Source organism: Podarcis filfolensis (assembly GCF_964270895.1).
Source record: "Podarcis filfolensis genome assembly, chromosome: 4".
Lineage (NCBI taxonomy): Eukaryota > Metazoa > Chordata > Lepidosauria > Squamata > Lacertidae > Podarcis > Podarcis filfolensis.
Window position 1 is genome coordinate 70,945,603 of NC_139607.1, and position 17,711 is coordinate 70,963,313.

General features: G+C 38.0%; 1 protein-coding gene across 5 annotated transcripts in view; it reads left to right on the plus strand.

Annotated features, from left to right (window-relative positions):
• The window catches only part of TOMM70 (translocase of outer mitochondrial membrane 70), a gene marked incomplete at its 5' end in the record, with an annotated part of 39,043 nt that overhangs the window by 16,141 nt on the left and 5,191 nt on the right, over positions 1-17,711 (plus strand). For all 5 annotated transcript variants that reach the window (XM_083611575.1, XM_083611577.1, XM_083611574.1 and 2 more), the window contains 10 exons: positions 5,117-5,290; positions 7,129-7,255; positions 7,472-7,581; positions 8,481-8,629; positions 11,444-11,651; positions 12,888-13,022; positions 13,577-13,684; positions 13,877-13,993; positions 14,184-14,281; positions 16,016-16,138. In XM_083611575.1, the coding sequence (XP_083467701.1) occupies positions 5,117-5,290; positions 7,129-7,255; positions 7,472-7,581; positions 8,481-8,629; positions 11,444-11,651; positions 12,888-13,022; positions 13,577-13,684; positions 13,877-13,993; positions 14,184-14,281; positions 16,016-16,138 (1,349 nt within the window). The remainder of the gene's footprint in view (positions 1-5,116; positions 5,291-7,128; positions 7,256-7,471; positions 7,582-8,480; positions 8,630-11,443; positions 11,652-12,887; positions 13,023-13,576; positions 13,685-13,876; positions 13,994-14,183; positions 14,282-16,015; positions 16,139-17,711) is intronic.

Genomic DNA, 17,711 nt, shown 5'->3' on the forward strand with positions numbered 1-17,711 from the left:
TAGGAAAGTGCAACCAGATAATGAAAGCCCTGGAGCAATTCCTCTATGAGAAAAAGTTATGTAACATTTGAGGCTTCTCTGTTTGGAAGAGAAGACAGGTAAGGAGAGACATTATAGAGATGTGTAAAATGATGCACTGTGTGGAGAACGTGGCTAGAAGTACACTCTTCACCTTTCATAATACAGTGGTACCTTGGTTGTTGAACTTAATCTGTTCCGGGAGTCTGTTTGACTGCAGGAACTTCCTGCACTCAATTGGAAGCCGTGTCGGATGTTTGGCTTCCGAAAAACGTTCGTAAACCAGAACACTCACTTGTGGGCTTGTGATGTTCGGGAGCTGATTTGTTTGGGAGCCAAGCCATTCGACAACCAAGGTACCACTGTACTAGAATCCAGGGCTCATCCAGTGAATCTGACGTTGGAATATTCAAGACAAGAGAAAAAGAAGTACAGTGGTACCTCAGGTTACATACGCTTCAGGTTACATATGCTTCAGGTTACAGACTCCGCTAACCCAGAAATAGTACCTCAGGTTAAGAACTTTGCTTCAGGATGAGAACAGAAATCATGCTCCGGCGGCGCGGCAGCAGCAGGAGGTCCCATTAGCTAAAGTGGTGCTTCAGGTTAAGAACAGTTTCAGGTTAAGAATGGACCTCCGGAACGAATTAAGTACTTAACCCGAGGTACCACTGTACTTCACACAGCACATAGTTAAATTAGAATTCACTGCTACAGGATGGTAGTTATGACCATAAGCTTGGATGACTTTAAAATTGGGTTAGACAGATGCATGGAGGATAAGGCTATCAATGGCTGAGTATTACATCCAGTTTCAGAGGTGGTATGCCTCTGATTAGCAGTTGCTCCGGAACATGTGCTGTTCTCATATCTTTATTGTGGGCTTCTCATAGGTATGTAGTTAGTCACAGAACAGGATGCTGGACTAAGTGGGCCTTTGGTCTGATTCAGCTAGACTGCTTTGAAATAAAATGCAATAGCTTTGATTTAGAGACGTATATTTTGAAATTTTATGTAAATATTTCTCAAACTTTTGATTCCATAAACAACTTTCGCTTAAAATAGGAGGAAATTTGTTTTTAAATTCAAAAGATACCTTGTAACTGCAGGATGCTCCAGTTCAAAGTGCATCATAGTGGAGGCTTACTTTCCCCTGTGCTTAATTAAGTCACTGCCCAGGGTGTCCAGAGCATGGAGGTGTGCTTTCTGGGCAGTGGTAATGAATGCTTCAGAGATTCCCATGCTCTTGCCATCTGTACTGATGACTGTTTTGGGAAATCCAAGTGCATCTTTTGTCTTCAGGATGGTGTCTCATTTCACATACTGGCAGCTGAAGCTGTATGGGGTCTTCCCCATGGCCTAGTCTGAGGCTCCGAAACTTTTTTCAAATCACACTTTAGCACTTATGACCACACAGTTTGGGAATTAGTGCCCAGTCTAAATCTTACTAGGTAATTCAGTGCAAGTTAAGAAAGGCAGAGATAAATACTCATGAGGAAGATACATAAATTGGAAACAGTTCTTGTTTTAATATAGAGTCAGGCATCTTATTGCTGTCTTAGTAAATGTTCCTATAGATAAAAATGAAAGTTCTTGGTGTCTCTTGAGATTTCTAAGCAGAGTGCAGTCATTAGATAGTGGGGATCTACCAGCATTCTAATCTTAGAATGAAATGTATATAGTCTCTTGCATTTGACGGGAGCTGTTAATTGCCATTTATGCCAGGCCATGGATTAGGAATATAAAGCATGGCTTAAAGTAAGGGCTTTATTTTTTACATGGTGCACTAGTTCCCAAAGTTGCTCTACCTACATTGTTGTGCTCTGAAAATGTGTAGTCCGATTGCATGATGTGAACAGTTGCTTAATTCTGTTTCCAACTTGGAATTTTATTTTTTAATCTATCTGAGGAAAGCCTGTGAAATTGGAATGCTTGCATTCTCTTTGCAAGCATTGGAGAATGAATATTAGCACTTTCCATATCAGGTTAAATAATTAATGGCAAATTTTTAAAAGTGCACTTTTAAAACTTATTGATCTTATGAGTAGTTATATATATATTCCTTTCTTTAAAGTGAAATAGGATAAGCATCTTCTATTGTTTAGGCAATAATCCCTTCTATTATAAGGGACGCGGGTGGCGCTGTGGGTAAAACCTCAGTGCCTAGGGCTTGCCGATCGCATGGTCGGCGGTTCGAATCCCCACGGCGGGGTGAGCTCCCGTCTTTCGGTCCCAGCTCCTGCCCACCTAGCAGTTCGAAAGCACCCCTAAGTGCAAGTAGATAAATAGGTACCGCTTTATAGCAGGAAGGTAAACGGCGTTTCCGTGTGCTGCGCTGGTGCTGGCTCGCCAGAGCAGCTTCATCACGCTGGCCACGTGACCCGGAAGTGTCTCTGGACAGCGCTGGCTCCCGGCCTCTTAAGTGAGATGAGCGCACAACCCTAGAGTCGGACACGACTGGCCCGTACGGGCAGGGGTACCTTTGCCTTTACCTTTACCTTATTGTTTAGGCAGCTTAATAGCATTTGTATGGTGTTATTGTTGTTGTTGTATTAATGAATGGAAAATATTAAAAAGTCCCCAAGTCATCCTTCTTAACAAATGATGTAGGTGCCTAGAATTTGGAAATCTTTTTCTAGCCAAAGGTATTTCAAATCTCAAGCTTTTAATATCTTATAGAGACAAGCACTGCATTTTTGTTGGAGAGGCATTTTGTGGTATAGGTGGTTGGTGCCAGTTATTTTTCACCGGCATTTTGGTACCACAAGAATAAAAAATTGCCTGTGTTGTTTGAAATACAGTTTTTAATGGTACATCTGTAAGGAAAAAGCTGAATCTTGTCCTTTATATATCTCTAGTCAATTTTTGTCATATGTTGGCTTCACTGAGATCATGCCCATTAAATGACAGCAAATTCCTCATTCTGCTTGAGAAGACACTGTCCCTAAAAACAAAGGCCTTGTTCATAAGCTTTGTGACATGGAAAAATAATGAAGACCAATGCACATTCCTTTAGTGTTTATTTTTTACCACAAACCTTTTTGTCAGCTTGGTTTTACCATAGTTTTCTTTACAAATGAACAAATATGCTCTTCTGCATTATCTCATTTAGGGAGTCTGTGTTTGAGAGACAAGGTAGTAATCATAAAGTGCTATTCAAACAGCCTTTGCAAGACTAAATGACATTAAGTCTCTATTATGGCACTTGAGCAGTTTTGTACAGGTAGTACAGATTTCATCTGCTAGCAACTAATGTCTAAATTATTAACATTTCTGTTATGATGTGTTTTCTTTCAATGTAGAAATTAGAGGATATTTTGCATGCTTGTAGGGATTCTCCATTGTGAGCAACATGATTTTCTAAGTCATGCAATACAGCCCCGTGCCTGCTTCTTGTTTGAAGTTCTTGTGTTTGCAAAGGAATCCACAAAGCTTTGGATTGAGGCCATAATGTAAATTTTACCATTGAAATATGTTATACCCCCAGAACTAGGAGTCTTAATTTTAAAAAAAACAACATTAATTTTGAAGATGTTAATTCTTCCACTTGACCCCTTAGAAATAAACAAAATTCATAGTGTTTGAAGATGTTTTCTTAGTTACTGCTGCAAGTGAGAATGTAATTATGTCACCACATTGGTTGTACATTGAGCAGTTTAATAATAAAAGTCCATAGTAACATCCTCAACACACATCTCATTTCCTTGAGCAGAGAATTGTCTAGGTTCAGTGCTACAGAGTTAAGTGTTTTATTTATCAAAAAAACCAAAAACCCTAGAGATACATGGTATCCTATAAATATTTGTTTTTAGTTTACAAAAAATAAGCAAAGATTGTGGAAGCAAGCAAGCTAGTAATATATCTGCTGATCATGCCTGAGATTCCCAGAGAATAACTAGTTCACTCAGCTCCAAGCCTGAACCCAGTTCTAGTCAACTCCAGCTTAAAACTCAGCTCTCTTGTCTGACTCTCTAGGAGGCCAAATTTAAAGTTCAAACTAACACGAATTTCTCTTAGCGCTTCCTTTCTAGTTGGAGAATGTTGCCTTTCAAAGGCTTGTCATAGGTTCCAAGTCAGCAGGAAAGCATGAAGGCTGTCTTGTTAGCTGTCATTGTGCAAGTATCAACTGGTCACTCATAACTATTAGCAAGCAAGAAGCATCACAGAATGTTCAGTGACCATAACAGTTGTGTATTCTCTTGGACTTGAAAGGAGATACATGTGTAAGCTATATTGCCTTCCTGTGCTGGTAATAAAAAGAGGCTTATCTTCTACTTCGATTTTATTTATTAAAATAATAATCTTGGTGTGATAGAGTATGTTTAATTTATGTTTATGTTTAAATTGGTAGCAAGATCTACACCACAAAGCTAGGGAAATATTTTAAACAGTCCTCTCAGCTGGCAGCTGTGCCAGCCTTTTATACACATCATCTTATAACCATACATAGCTGAGATTCATATAGGCCTCCTCTAAAGATGCTCTATATATAGATTGCTCTAAATAAAGGTGGGGAAAATGTTTAAATCTTTGCCACATTTTGAATGCTATATTTTGTTTACCTATAGAAGGAGCATCTTTATAAAATAGTGGGTTTCTTGTGATCAGCCCCCATCAGTGTTCGAAACTCCCATTTTTCTAGGCGCATTTTGCTACGGAATTTCATTAGTGTGAGCAGTTTCTGAGCTCGGTACAGTACTGCGCCTAAGATTTCAGATTAAAACTGCAGAGTGGAAGGAAAAGAGGACCTTTTCCTGCCTCCCCACTTCCAGATACTCTTTGAAGACTGGAGAAGGGACCCTCTTAAGAATATACGGGGGTGGGCAGGGGAAGGACTAGACTGTATGAAAAATGAACACAATATTTTAGCTGCAATTCATTCATTTTCAGCTTTGTATTCTTGTTATTAAAAAGTGTGCCTAGACATTCCGTTGTTGTGCACATAACCTAGGTTTAAGGTGCTGTTTAGCTCCTAGTTTTCATATCTCAATTTCTATAAGGTGGTTCTGGAGACTTTTATTTTATTAAGTTTTATTAAGACCACCCTTTTGTATTTTCAAAATATGTATGAATGGTAAATATATCTTTTTTTTTCCAGAGCCCTCTTGATAGAGCCCAAGCAGCAAAGAACAAAGGCAACAAATATTTTAAAGCTGGGAAATATGAGCAAGCCATTCAATGCTATACCGAAGCCATCAGTTTATGTCCGCCTGAGAAAAATGCTGACCTTTCTACTTTTTATCAGAACAGAGCTGCAGCATATGAGCAACTGGTATGTATCTTAATTACAAACATTATTAATATAGACTTCACCTGCTTTTTTGTATGTTTAGACATTTTATTTGTTCTAGCCCCCTAGGCATTAAACTCTGCACATGCAGAGGTTTAAAATTCTTCTAATCCACAAGTGCTACTTGCTGTTTGCAATTCATTGGTAGGGAGAAGCAGCACATAGACCTTGTTTTCATGATCAAATTCAGACTTAAGAATCCAGGATATGCATGAGTTCCATGCACTCAGATACATCCTCTTCATGTGAGCAGGGAAACAAACCATGAAGAGAAGTTAACTATTGCTTCATGATAAATACAAACTGGAAAACTGGTTAATGCCTTCCAAACAAGTGAATATATTAAACCATAGTTTAAAGTTGGATAACAAATCCTGGCTTCTTTGGGAGCCATTAACCATAGTTTCCCAGTTCACACATGAAGCTGTGGTTAACTGAAGCTGTCTCACTTGTTCCCCATTTGCATGGAGGGGGCAGCAAAGGACTTGGGCATATCCTGCCTTGTTAGGCAAAGTTTGAACACCCAAATGAAACTCGTGAGTTTTGTGGTTTGGAAGTTCTGAATTGCAGGATTCACACATGGCTGTGTTGCATCTCCTAAAGACCACTGCCTTATACAGATTATCACATTCCCAGTTGCCTGACTGTGTAATTGAAATGGAACCTGAGATTCCCTTGGTTTTAAAGATGACACTGTTTCTTGGAGTGCTAGATTTCTAAACTTCCATACCTTACATTTCTGATTAAATACTGGCTACTCTCTGTGTTTGTCGGCTTACTCTACTGTTTCTGTATTCTGCAAACTATATTTACTTTTGTCCTAATGCTGCTCTAGAAAATTAATAAATATACTGCTCTCCATACTCATAAATTTATCAGCTTTAAAAGTTTTATTTCCATTTTTATTTGCAATACGCTAATGACCAAACTGAAAAATGTATTAACACATTGAATTTATGAATTACGGTAGTACTGAATTTCAAATCCAGTAATTTGTGTGACTAGGTGAGATGGCCAACCTTTTTCACAGAAACTGATAAGAAATTTGCAAGCAGGATAAATGTTGTTTGTCTATTTGAAAGCTTACCTCTCCAGCAAACAATCTGCCCAAGCCTGCATTCCTACACACATTTACAAGGGAATAAGCCCCATGGAACACAGTGGTCTTAGTTCTGAGTATAAGAATCACAGTGGGAGGATTGCATTAAATTTAGTTGCAGTAGCAAACTTACCTTTAATAAGATACTTAGAAATATGCTTATTAGAAGTATTTCTTCTTTATTTGCATTATTCGGGCTTGAATAGTACAGTACCAGGTCTTGATTTCACTAGGCTTTGAATACTTCTTCCTACCAGCTGTATCTCTTTTTAGAAAATCTTGTATTAGCATGCACACACTCATTTTCTTATTGGGTTGCAGAGTTTCCCGGTTTCCTTTTTGACTGACTGCTTCTACTCTTTGCTTTCCCGGACATCTGTCTCCAAGATGCTACTTTGAGAGCGAAAAATTCATATGCTTTATGGTCAAACTGTTTACTAATACTTTAGTAAGACTACTCTGTAGTTTCAACCATTTTCTGTAATCCTAAACACATCAGCCTAGGAGTAAATTGCATAGCGCACTCTTGAGTAAACAAGCATAGGCTTGCATTGATGGATTTGTAACTTAAATCTAGAGCAGCATCTGAAGATAAGATCATTTCGGACTAAAAACTATTAAAGCATACCAGGTTGCAGTGTTAAAAGTGGTAGAAATCTCCTGTAATTTTTCTCCTTTGAGAAAATAACTTATTTGTAACTGGTTATTCTTATATCTGCAGCAAAAATGGAAAGAGGTAGCACAAGACTGTACAAAGGCAGTTGAGCTAAATCCCAGATACATAAAAGCCCTCTTCAGGCGTGCAAAGGCTCATGAGAAGCTAGACAATAAGAAAGAATGTTTAGAAGGTGAGTATGTTGTACTTTAAAGTTAAAGATTCAGAAGTTGTTTGAATTCAACAAAAGAATATAAGTTTATTTTCAAAATCCTTGGCTGCAAAGAGGGTTATGTATAAGCCATGTGTTCATGGGGATAAAATGTACATTGTGGCAACTGGCTATAAAGTTTTTCAAGGATTAAAGAACTCATAATTGATATGATTGTTTTCTGTTTATAATCCCCAGATGTCACTGCAGTGTGCATTTTAGAAGGCTTTCAAAATCAGCAAAGTATGTTGCTAGCTGATAAAGTTCTTAAACTTCTTGGGAAAGAAAAGGCCAAAGAAAAATATAAGGTATGTTTTTAATATTGGTTGTGATAGTAACACACCTGCCATTTGATGCCGGTTACAAGAATAAAGCTGTGCGAATGGTTTTTACAGAAAGTGTGAAGTGATTTGAAAACTGGTCCTAGTGAAAGTAAGGATTGCTGATAACCACAGTGGGAGTAGCCGATACAGGCAATAGAAGCAGCAAGTCCACAAGTCAGATACTTTACGATATTTATCCTTCTTTTTCTGCATAACATGCCAAAAAACAAGCATGTTCCGGTATATACATGGCTCTCCACAAAGAACAAAAACCAGGTTCCTACCCTAAACAGCTTATTATTTAAAAGTAAACATAAGAAAAACAGGAAGGGAAGGGAAATGGAGGTATGTCTTATTTATGTTAGACATACTTTGGTTTCAGTAGGATAATGTGTTGTAAATAGTTTAATTATCAGTTTCAGTAGCAAGGAATCAACTACAATACCAGAGATCATGATAAACCAGCAAGACATCAGCAGTTGTATCAATATTACAGGAAAAGAGGCCTCCTAACCCGGAATATCAATAACAGCATGGCGTTCATCCAGATTTTCCATGAAAGAGTATTCTTGAGTGAAAATTAGCACCCTCATTAACACCCCCTTAATTTAGGTGTGGAAATAGAAGAAGGGTCTTCATGAAGATGGAAAAGAATTAGCAGGCTGATAAGGAAGGAATAGTGCTTCAAAAACCCTGGCCAGACTGTTTAGTACTTCATAGGCTGCCACCAGCACTTAAACTGCACTTAGAAATTGAACCAGAAATCAGTTTTTTAAAAAGTGTAATTAAATTGTGTGCTAATTTCAGTTGGATTAGTTACTTGCCATTGACTGATAAAAAAATTAGAAATGGCATTTGAACCAACACTGTCCATCTTATTACAGAACAGAGAACCTCTGATGCCTTCACCACAATTTATCAAATCATACTTCAGCTCTTTCACGGATGACATTATATCCCAACCACTTCTTAGGGGAGAGAAATCTGATGAAGATAAAGATAAAGAAGGAGAAGCCTCTGTCATAAAAGAAAAGTAAGTAAATGATAAACTTAAGTGAGTAAATTTTCGGTTTTCTAGTATGCATCATTGTCTGTTCTGCATCTTTATAACTATGGACTTTTGCTGTGGTATCATATATAATTAATTAAACAGGAAAATTTAAATAAAGCTAGTGCTTACATTCCTTCCAGTAGTAGGAGTCTGCATCCAGTGTGAGGACCAGCTCACCTTTTGCTTGTGGCACCTACACGGAGTAACAGGTTACTAGCTAATGTATTTGTGTGTAAGGGTGTGTGATTTTGTAATAAGGTATGGTTAATGGGTAGATGTTGTGACAGTGGGCAAGAAGTGATTTGTAGCAATGTTGTAGGAAGGCGTGTAACAAGATTTCCTTTCTTTAAAAGAGGGTGTGAGACCTTAAGACTCGCAAAACATTTTCAACTTTTTATGGAAATGGAGTCACCCCCAATTAATGTTTGCTGCTGCTTGTTTTTAATGATAATAGTTTTCATTTCTGTCATTGGATAAGAGTGTAATTAAATGTCTCTATCCTCAACTTGGAAGCTGGTATTTGGTTTTGTTGTTAGTTTCTTGTTAACTTATACTGGACAGACATTTATAGAAGGGCCACCCAGATGCATATTGGAAGGCCAGAAGCAGGCCCTGAGCACAATAGCAGGAGAGACTCATCCTTCATTAATTTGTCTAATCCTCTTTTCACATTTTTGCTATTGTTATGACCCACAACAACTTAATATCAAAAGCAAACTTGGCCACCTCACTACTCACCCTTAACTCTAGGCAAGTAAGTAAGTAAGTAAGTAAGTAAGTAAGTAAGTAATTTCTTATTACGGTCAAAGACCAGTTCAATAACTCTAGGCTGTTTATGAACAAGTTAAAAAGCACAAGTCCCTTGTGGGACTCTGCTTCCTACATCCCTCTATTGGGAGAACAGCCCATTTATTCCAACTCTCTGCTTCCTTTTACTTAACCAATTCCTGATCCATAAGAGGACCTATATAATTCCTTACACTCTCAAAGAACTCCTAATAGGTTAGTGAAACAGGTCTTATCCTAGCAGAAGGCATCCTGGTTCTACTTCAGCAGGCCTTGATTTTCTATATACTTGGTTATTTAATCTTTAACAATACATTCCACCAGTAACCAGCCTGTAATTTCCAGGATCTCCCCCCTACCCCTATATCTTTTTTAAAAAATTGATGTTAGGTTGTGCATTTTCCAGTGCTCGGGTATGGAGACTGATCTGTGGACTTGTCTGGACATAATTATCCTGATGTTGCTTTAACCGTGCTTAAAATATTAGCATTGTGACAAATGCGTATTTGCTTCCCTACTTCTGTGGGTCAGACATGGTTAATATTAACCAGGATTTGTTTTTTACTATCTTCAAATTCTAGTTAGGCATTAATTGAAGCCTGGTTATAGTTGGTACCATCACAACACTTTACCATGGCTAGAGCTAGCAGGAGGAAAGAGTGAAAGAAAGAAGGCTGGGGTGAGGGAGCATGACATTTTGCATCCCTTTCATGATTCTTTCCTTGGCTTAAGTCATCAGGAATATTAGGTATACACCTCCCTCTGTGGAAAGATAGGTATCGATCCAAGAAGTACACAGAAAGTGACATTAAGTGAATTAAGTAGAGCCTGGCTTCGGCTGGGGACGGCGGGATATAAATAAAAATTTATTATTATATTTATTAGAACAAACCGTTATGTTTCTAAAGCATGCTTTATAAGAAAGGTAAAATGCATGGTGCTGTATATTTTCAGCTTTGAAAATCTGTAAGGAAAATAATTGCTTAGAACATGGCTTTTGTTTGCCCTAGCTGTACACTACCAACTTGCTTGATACTGTAGAATATGTTTGTAGTGCAGGAGGAGAATCATTTTCATAGTGTTGGGCATATGTGCAAAAAGAAAATGTATAAATTTAAACAATAAGCAAAAACATTTATTGCTTTTTAAAAACAAATGCTTCTTTATTATGGAAGGAATACCCAAAGCACTGCCACTTTGGTTTATAAATGTGCAAATAGTAGGATTAGAAGTTAAATCTCAGGTATTACTAGAACAAAGGTTTGTGTTTAGCTTTATTTCTGATAGCTACCTGGGAATTTTGTTGTTGAAAGCTAGTATTAAATAAAGGGTAGTATTAAATTCTTTTAAATAAATAAAACCAACATTTTATTTTCTGAGCAGCAGAAATTATTCTTTTGATACTTGAGTATGAGAGCGTACAAAAAGAGAAGTGACAATTGTTCAGTTTCAAGAGAATGTCAAATGCACATGCTGTTAATTCGAGTGTTCAGTTTTGCTGAAGATGGGTCATAGATAGCAAAGGAATGGCACCATAAGCTACACATTGAAGAGTGGTGTGTGTGCGCGCGTGCGTGTGTGTGTGTACACACAGTGCATTTGATTCAACCAGTCAATCGGGACACATGAACATTCTGAACTGGAGGTTACTCAAACCATTAGTTTCAAGGCCATCGCCACCTTACAAAGTCAGAGTACTTGGGATACTTAAACCTTTTTTTAAGATAAATTCCTGAAACATTTTTGAACATTTATCTGCTATTTGATTGTGTGCTTTAATATGTGCTGTCTGTTGAAATAGTTCTGATAACACCCAAGTAAATTATTAATTTGCATATTTGAAAATTTAAAAGCTGGATTGATGAGGAATAGGATATTTTGGACCAATAGGTTTGTGAGTTAATGTATAGGCCAGTGAAACCACCCAAAATGCCTTCTCCATAATTTTTTATTAAAACTAGGGAGAATTCCTCACTGTCCATTAATGACCACTATGCATGTTATTTTCAGCTCTGGCTATTTAAAGGCAAAGAAATATATGGAAGAAGAAAACTATGACAAAATAATTAGTGAGTGTACTAAAGAAATTGAGGCTAAAGGAAAATATATGGCAGAAGCTTTACTATTAAGAGCTACGTTCTACCTGCTTATTGGTAATGCAAACGCTGCCAAACCTGATCTGAATCAGGTTATTGGCATGGAAGATGCCAATGTAAAGGTGAGTGATGAATGTGTTTATTTTCCTGAAATGTTTTGCAGTTGATGAAGCAGTGATATTCTGTTCATTTATTTCTGTGATTCTGCTGTTGAGTAGAATATATAAGTAACTATGTTGCCTCTTACCTGACCTCAGCCAGTACATTTTGTCATTACTATGCCTTTTGAGGATTCAAGTGTGATGGCTTAAGTGTTTTTTCAATCAATTCAATAAGTGAATGTTGAAAATAATTTCCACTACCCTGCGGGTGGGGGTGGAGGGCATATACAGAGGAAAAGTGGTGGACTAAGAATTAAGCATATTGCCGGCCTTTTCTCCCCTTCAGTTCCTTGCAAGCACAGGATTGGCATTATACATTGCCCAATATTTACTTTCGCCCATTGTGTAACAGACATTAAACAAAATTATCCTAGAAATGGGCGAATTTCAAATTTTTGGCCAAGGAGACCTGGCCATAAATTGCATCTTTGCTTCAGACTTCTAAAGAACTTCTGACTCCTAACCAGGAAGTGAAACCTAACCAGGAAGTGAAACCCTGCATAACCATTTCCTGACAAACTGCTCACAAAGTTTCTATTAACCACTGATTGGCCATGAGCCACCATATGTATTTCTGCCTTAGGGTATATCAGACATGTGGAACCTTTGGCCCTCCCGATGTTTCTGAATTACAACTCCCATCATTGCTGGTTATTGGCTTTGCTTGCTGGAGCTTATGAGAGTTTTAGTTGAGCAACATCTGGAGGCCCAAAGGTTCCCCATGCCAGGGCTATATGAAACTTAAATTGCAGAAGGAGTAAGAGAAATACCAGATCATAACAAGGGTGCCTGGGTCTTCAATATAATATGACTAGCCCTGTGTTATGGGAGGAATGAAGAACAAAGAATCCAATTCAGTTCTCTGGATCTAGGATATTTGTCTTCCTGTAACTGTGTCATGGCCTACTTTAAGCCTTGTTTGGGGGTTCTTAACAGTTTAAATGGTAGTAATTTTGTTCAGTATCATGTTCAGATTGCAAATACTACCCAAGTATAGGACTCCATGACTGATTGATCTGATTGATCAAAACTATGCTATCAGAACTTGGGCTGCAGTCTTAATTATGTCTACTCAGAAGTAAGTACCATTTAATTCCTTGGGGCTTACTCCCAGGTAAGTGGGATGACTAACGCAGCCTAAAACTCTGAAAAGACTTTTTAGCTGGCAGCTATAATTTCCATTATTCCTTTTAACAGCTTCGTGCTAATGCCCTCATCAAGCGAGGCAGTATGTATATGCAACAACAACAACCTCTGCTCTCTACTCAAGATTTTAATATGGCTGCCGATATTGATCCTCAGAATGCAGATGTTTACCATCACAGAGGGCAGGTATTTCTTTTACTTATTATTAAATTTCCCACCCATACCTTCATCCACAAAGGGATTCCAGGGTGGCATACATACCAATGCAAATATCTATATAATATTAAAATAGTAGAATGTAAAGTGATAATCCAGGGATAGTTCGTAGTAGGTAGGAGTTGTTTTGATTATTTCCCCTTCACAATCAGATACTCTGTAACATATAGATAGATAGTTATAGAGTATATTGTTACAGAATATTAGAGAGAGAGATTGACAACTGTGCTTTGATATTTGAGTAGTTCTTAAATAACTCTTAACTGCTAAAAAGTAAGCAACTGGAGAGAAGTGCAAGATTAGTGTTAAATGGGGATGGATGCTAAACTTGCGATAAACAAGAGACAAGTACTAGGCAGCTGGTTAGAAATGACCCATGCAAAATATATTTTCTAATTGGAGTAGGCCTATCTTCCCTGGTAATTAGAGTGTGGAATGATTTTTTTCTGGTATTTCTATCAGTGGCATTGACTTTTCCTTGTACAGCATGCAGAGCTTTGCTCATAACTCTTTCTTTGTGTTAGCTAAAAATTCTGCTTGACCAAGTTGAAGATGCAGTAGAAGATTTTGATGAATGTATCCGTTTGCGGCCAGATTCTGCCTTGGCACAAGCACAGAAATGCTTTGCATTGGTAAGTATATGGGGTTTTATTAGGATTTTACGGTCAAGCAGTCAAATATTTTGTCAAAATACTGTTTCACTTTCAGGAAGTTGATGGTTTACATTTCAGAATGTATTAGTTATTGCTTGCAGGTTAAATGACAATAAATTAGTTTTCTGCCATGTTTTTATTTTTACATAGTCACTTGTTTTTTTTTAACAGTATCGTCAAGCCTATACTGGAAATAACGCTTTACAAGTACAGTCAGCAATGAAAGGCTTCGAAGATGTTATTAAAAAATTCCCGAGGTGTGCTGAAGGCTATGCACTATATGCCCAGGTATATGTTTCTCTTCAGTTGTGAAGAAATTGTGTATTATCATGAGCCAACTCAATAAATAATACTTCTTGATACTTCATATGCTAACAGATTGGGCTAGTATATGCCACTTATTTTTGGAGAGGTATACAAGAATGGGAACTTAGTCTTTAAACTACATCTTCTTTCATTATTATGTTTATTCATACAGGCATTAACAGATCAGCAGCAATTTGGCAAAGCTGATGAAATGTACGATAAATGTATTGATCTTGAGCCAGATAATGCTACTACTTATGTTCATAAAGGGTAAGTACTATACTTGCTTGCTACATTTATGACTTATCTGCAGGTCCGCTTTTGTGGTTTATTGTATGTGTGAACATGTCTCCTAAATTTTAGATCTGAAATAATCTGTCTAAAAAGATAATGGGTTGTATCCAGTTCTGTCACTCAACTGATGGTAAAGCTTCTGTTAACAAAATGGGGATTGAAGCAGTTTTGGATGACCTGTTCCTCTTGTCCTCCAGCCTGTGGTCCAGAAGGTTAAGGGACTCTTAAACAGGTTATATTGGAGGGAGTAGAATCACTGAAAACTTCTTTGCTCTCCATTACACTGATGGAAGCCGTTCCATCAGGTGGGTGACATAGAGGGATAAAATCCTTCCCTAGTAAATGGACGTGGAGTGGAAAAATTTCCACTATGTCATCTTTTAGTTAAAATGGTCCACTTAGTTTTATGCAGTACTAGTGACGGAATGAATAATCCTAAGTATGTATATGTGCAACTTTTCAGGCATACTAAAATAAATATGTTAACAGTGCCTCCACATCGAACCCTTCCACTGAAATCAAATATGCTATTGAGTAGTTATGTGTATTTAAAAAGTATTGATACACCTACTCATTTCAATAAAAATTTCCAAGTGAAGCTTTGAGTTTGTTTGAATACTGAATTAAAATCACACTACTTGGACTTCTATTGTTTCCTAATCACATATTTCAGTTCATTGCTACTGGAAAATCTACTCAGATATTTATGCAACATATTAAATTAGTAAGACATGCTTCTTGTAATTTTTTTTTTACTAAATGAAAGTCAAACATGCTAAATCAGATCTCCAGCATTTAAGGGCAGCTATAAATATTCTGGAAAAAATTCCAATCCATATTTTTTTTGAAACTTACTTTATTGGTGGTAATAATGTAACATTAAAATGTTTTAAAGGTATAGTGATATTATTGGGTTGGATCCAGAGTTCCTATGAACTGGGATGCTCCCAGTAGAAGAAGTGAAATAATTGTTGTTGATAGTTTTATCTTTCCCTCTCTTCTTGAAACGTGTGCGGGATTGCAGAGAGGGCTGAAGGGTGGAAAACCGATTCATTCTAATGGGAGCCTCGTGGTAGGGACACACTGGATTCAAGCTATAATCGTTAATTTATAAATAGGTATCTGCTTGGTATGTGCTGGATTGAAAGGTGTGATTGAACTGATAGAGAGGCTTAATGTTTCACCTACTGCCTTCAACAGTAACAGTTGGATTTCTGTCCAAGAACTCTCACCTGATTTGAATCCAGCTGTGCTGTTGACAAAGACAAAAGTTGGCATGTTTAAATAGAATCCAGCCTCTATTTTGTCAATCATATAGTCACAAAAGGTATACAGTAGTACCTTGGTTTACAACCATAATCCGTTCCAGAGGTCCGTTTGTAAACCAAAACAAGTTGCAATGCAAGGTGTGCTTTCGCCAATGGGGCTTCCAAAAATAATTTGTTCGTAATCCAAAAAAGGGGCTGTAATCCAAAAAAAGTTTGCAAACTGGGACACACACTTCCGGGTTTGACGTGTTTGTAATCCAAAACGTTTGCAAACCAAGGTACCACTGTATATGTAAATGACTACATCTGACTTGGATCCAGAGCTAACTTGACTGCAGGGCTCTTTACTTCTTCAGAATGTGTTTTCTTTCTTAGAATGCTACTATGTTAGGTCTGTTGCTTTCATAGAATTCACTTAGGCCTGCAATTGTTTTTAATGCAGTTTACTTCAACTTCAGTGGAAGCAGGATTTAGATAAAGGTTTGGAACTTATAAGCAAAGCCATTGAAATTGATAACAAATGTGACTTTGCATATGAAACTATGGGGACAATTGAAGTGCAAAGGTAAGTGCCATATTTTTTTCCAGTTTGGGAGTCTAGAATGCTACATTACTGTCATCAGACTTCTTCCTTCAAGACTGTTGAAAGCAGATGGCCCTATAGCACAGCAGTGGGGAACTTCTGGCACACGAGGCTGATAATCTGTCCCTTGACACTGTCAAGCCAGTCTGCAAAGGAAATGGCTCCACATGCTTGTCAAAGTGACCCTGTGGGGTTTGGGAAGTAAGGATCCAGACACCAGCTTGATCCAGTACTCCAACCCTGCTGGTATAGGAAAGGGATAAGCTTCATTGCCCGTCTCCCTCTTCTGTACTCTAGGTGCCAAGTGAATATCCCTTGGATCAGGCTCCGATCCTCTAGTACAGTCTTTCACAACCTTGGGACCCCAGATGATGTTGGATTACCACTCCCATTATCCATGATTGCTGCCCCTGCTGGCTATGGATGATGGGAGTGGTAGTCTAACAGCATATGGGACCCAAGGTTGAGAAATGCTTCTCTAGTTAGGTACTGATGTACTAGTTGAAAACAAGTGCGTTAAGTCATTAGCAACTTCCTTTGCAGAACTGATGTTGATTTTTCTTCAGCTGAAGTGCATTTTGGCATCAGCTGTTACTAAACCAGTATCAGTTCTCTACTATCATATTGGTGCGATTACAATTCCAGCTTGCCAACAGACAAGCAGCTATTATGCATTCCATGCTACTAAACTTTGAAAAGCTTCCTGGCTGGAAACCAACCTCAGACAAAAGCACTATATCCCTGGGCCAGTTCTGTAGCAGAGAACAATGTGGTCTCACTGACATTGAAGCACCATGATGCAGTATATAATAGTGCAGTGTGTATCTCTGTCTGTGTCTATACACACAGAGAGATATGTGTACTTCCACCCACATCTAATTATTGGGTAGTCATATGTAAGCTACTTTAAGTCCCACTGAATTTGATGGAACTTTCGCTAGGGAAGTAGGCCTAGGATTGCAGCCTTAGAGTTAAGATTGCTCATAGCATCTAGGTCTGGATGTGGGTCCCAGCAGATGTTGCCTAAACTGCAAAAAGTGTTGTAAGCAATGCAGGAATTATGGAAGCAGAGTCATAGTTACATACATACATACATACATACATACATACATACACCATTTTATTTGTATGCTGCCTTTTCATAGTATAAACCATGCTCAAGGTGGCTTACAGCATAAACAACATTACATAATTACAAGCCTAACAAAAGTAGTCATAAACAGTAAATAAAACATCAAAGAGCACACAACCAAATTGAACTATTGCCACATAAATCACAAGATCCAAAATATAGATACAAAAATTGATAACAGCAACAACCCTCCTGCAAACAAAACCCCCTAAACTATACCCCAGCCCAAGATTCTGTTCAGCAGCCCAAGCTTTTGTAGCTGGAGTCAGTCAGGGCCCTGCCCTCCCAGGCCTGGTGGGGAAAGGTCTGCAGGTCTTCCAGGACTCACAGCTACGAGTTTTGGCCACACAACAGCAATAAACAAACAACCTGCTCAAACTGTTTATCATATAAGTTGCACCTTTTGGGGGGCCATACTTCTGT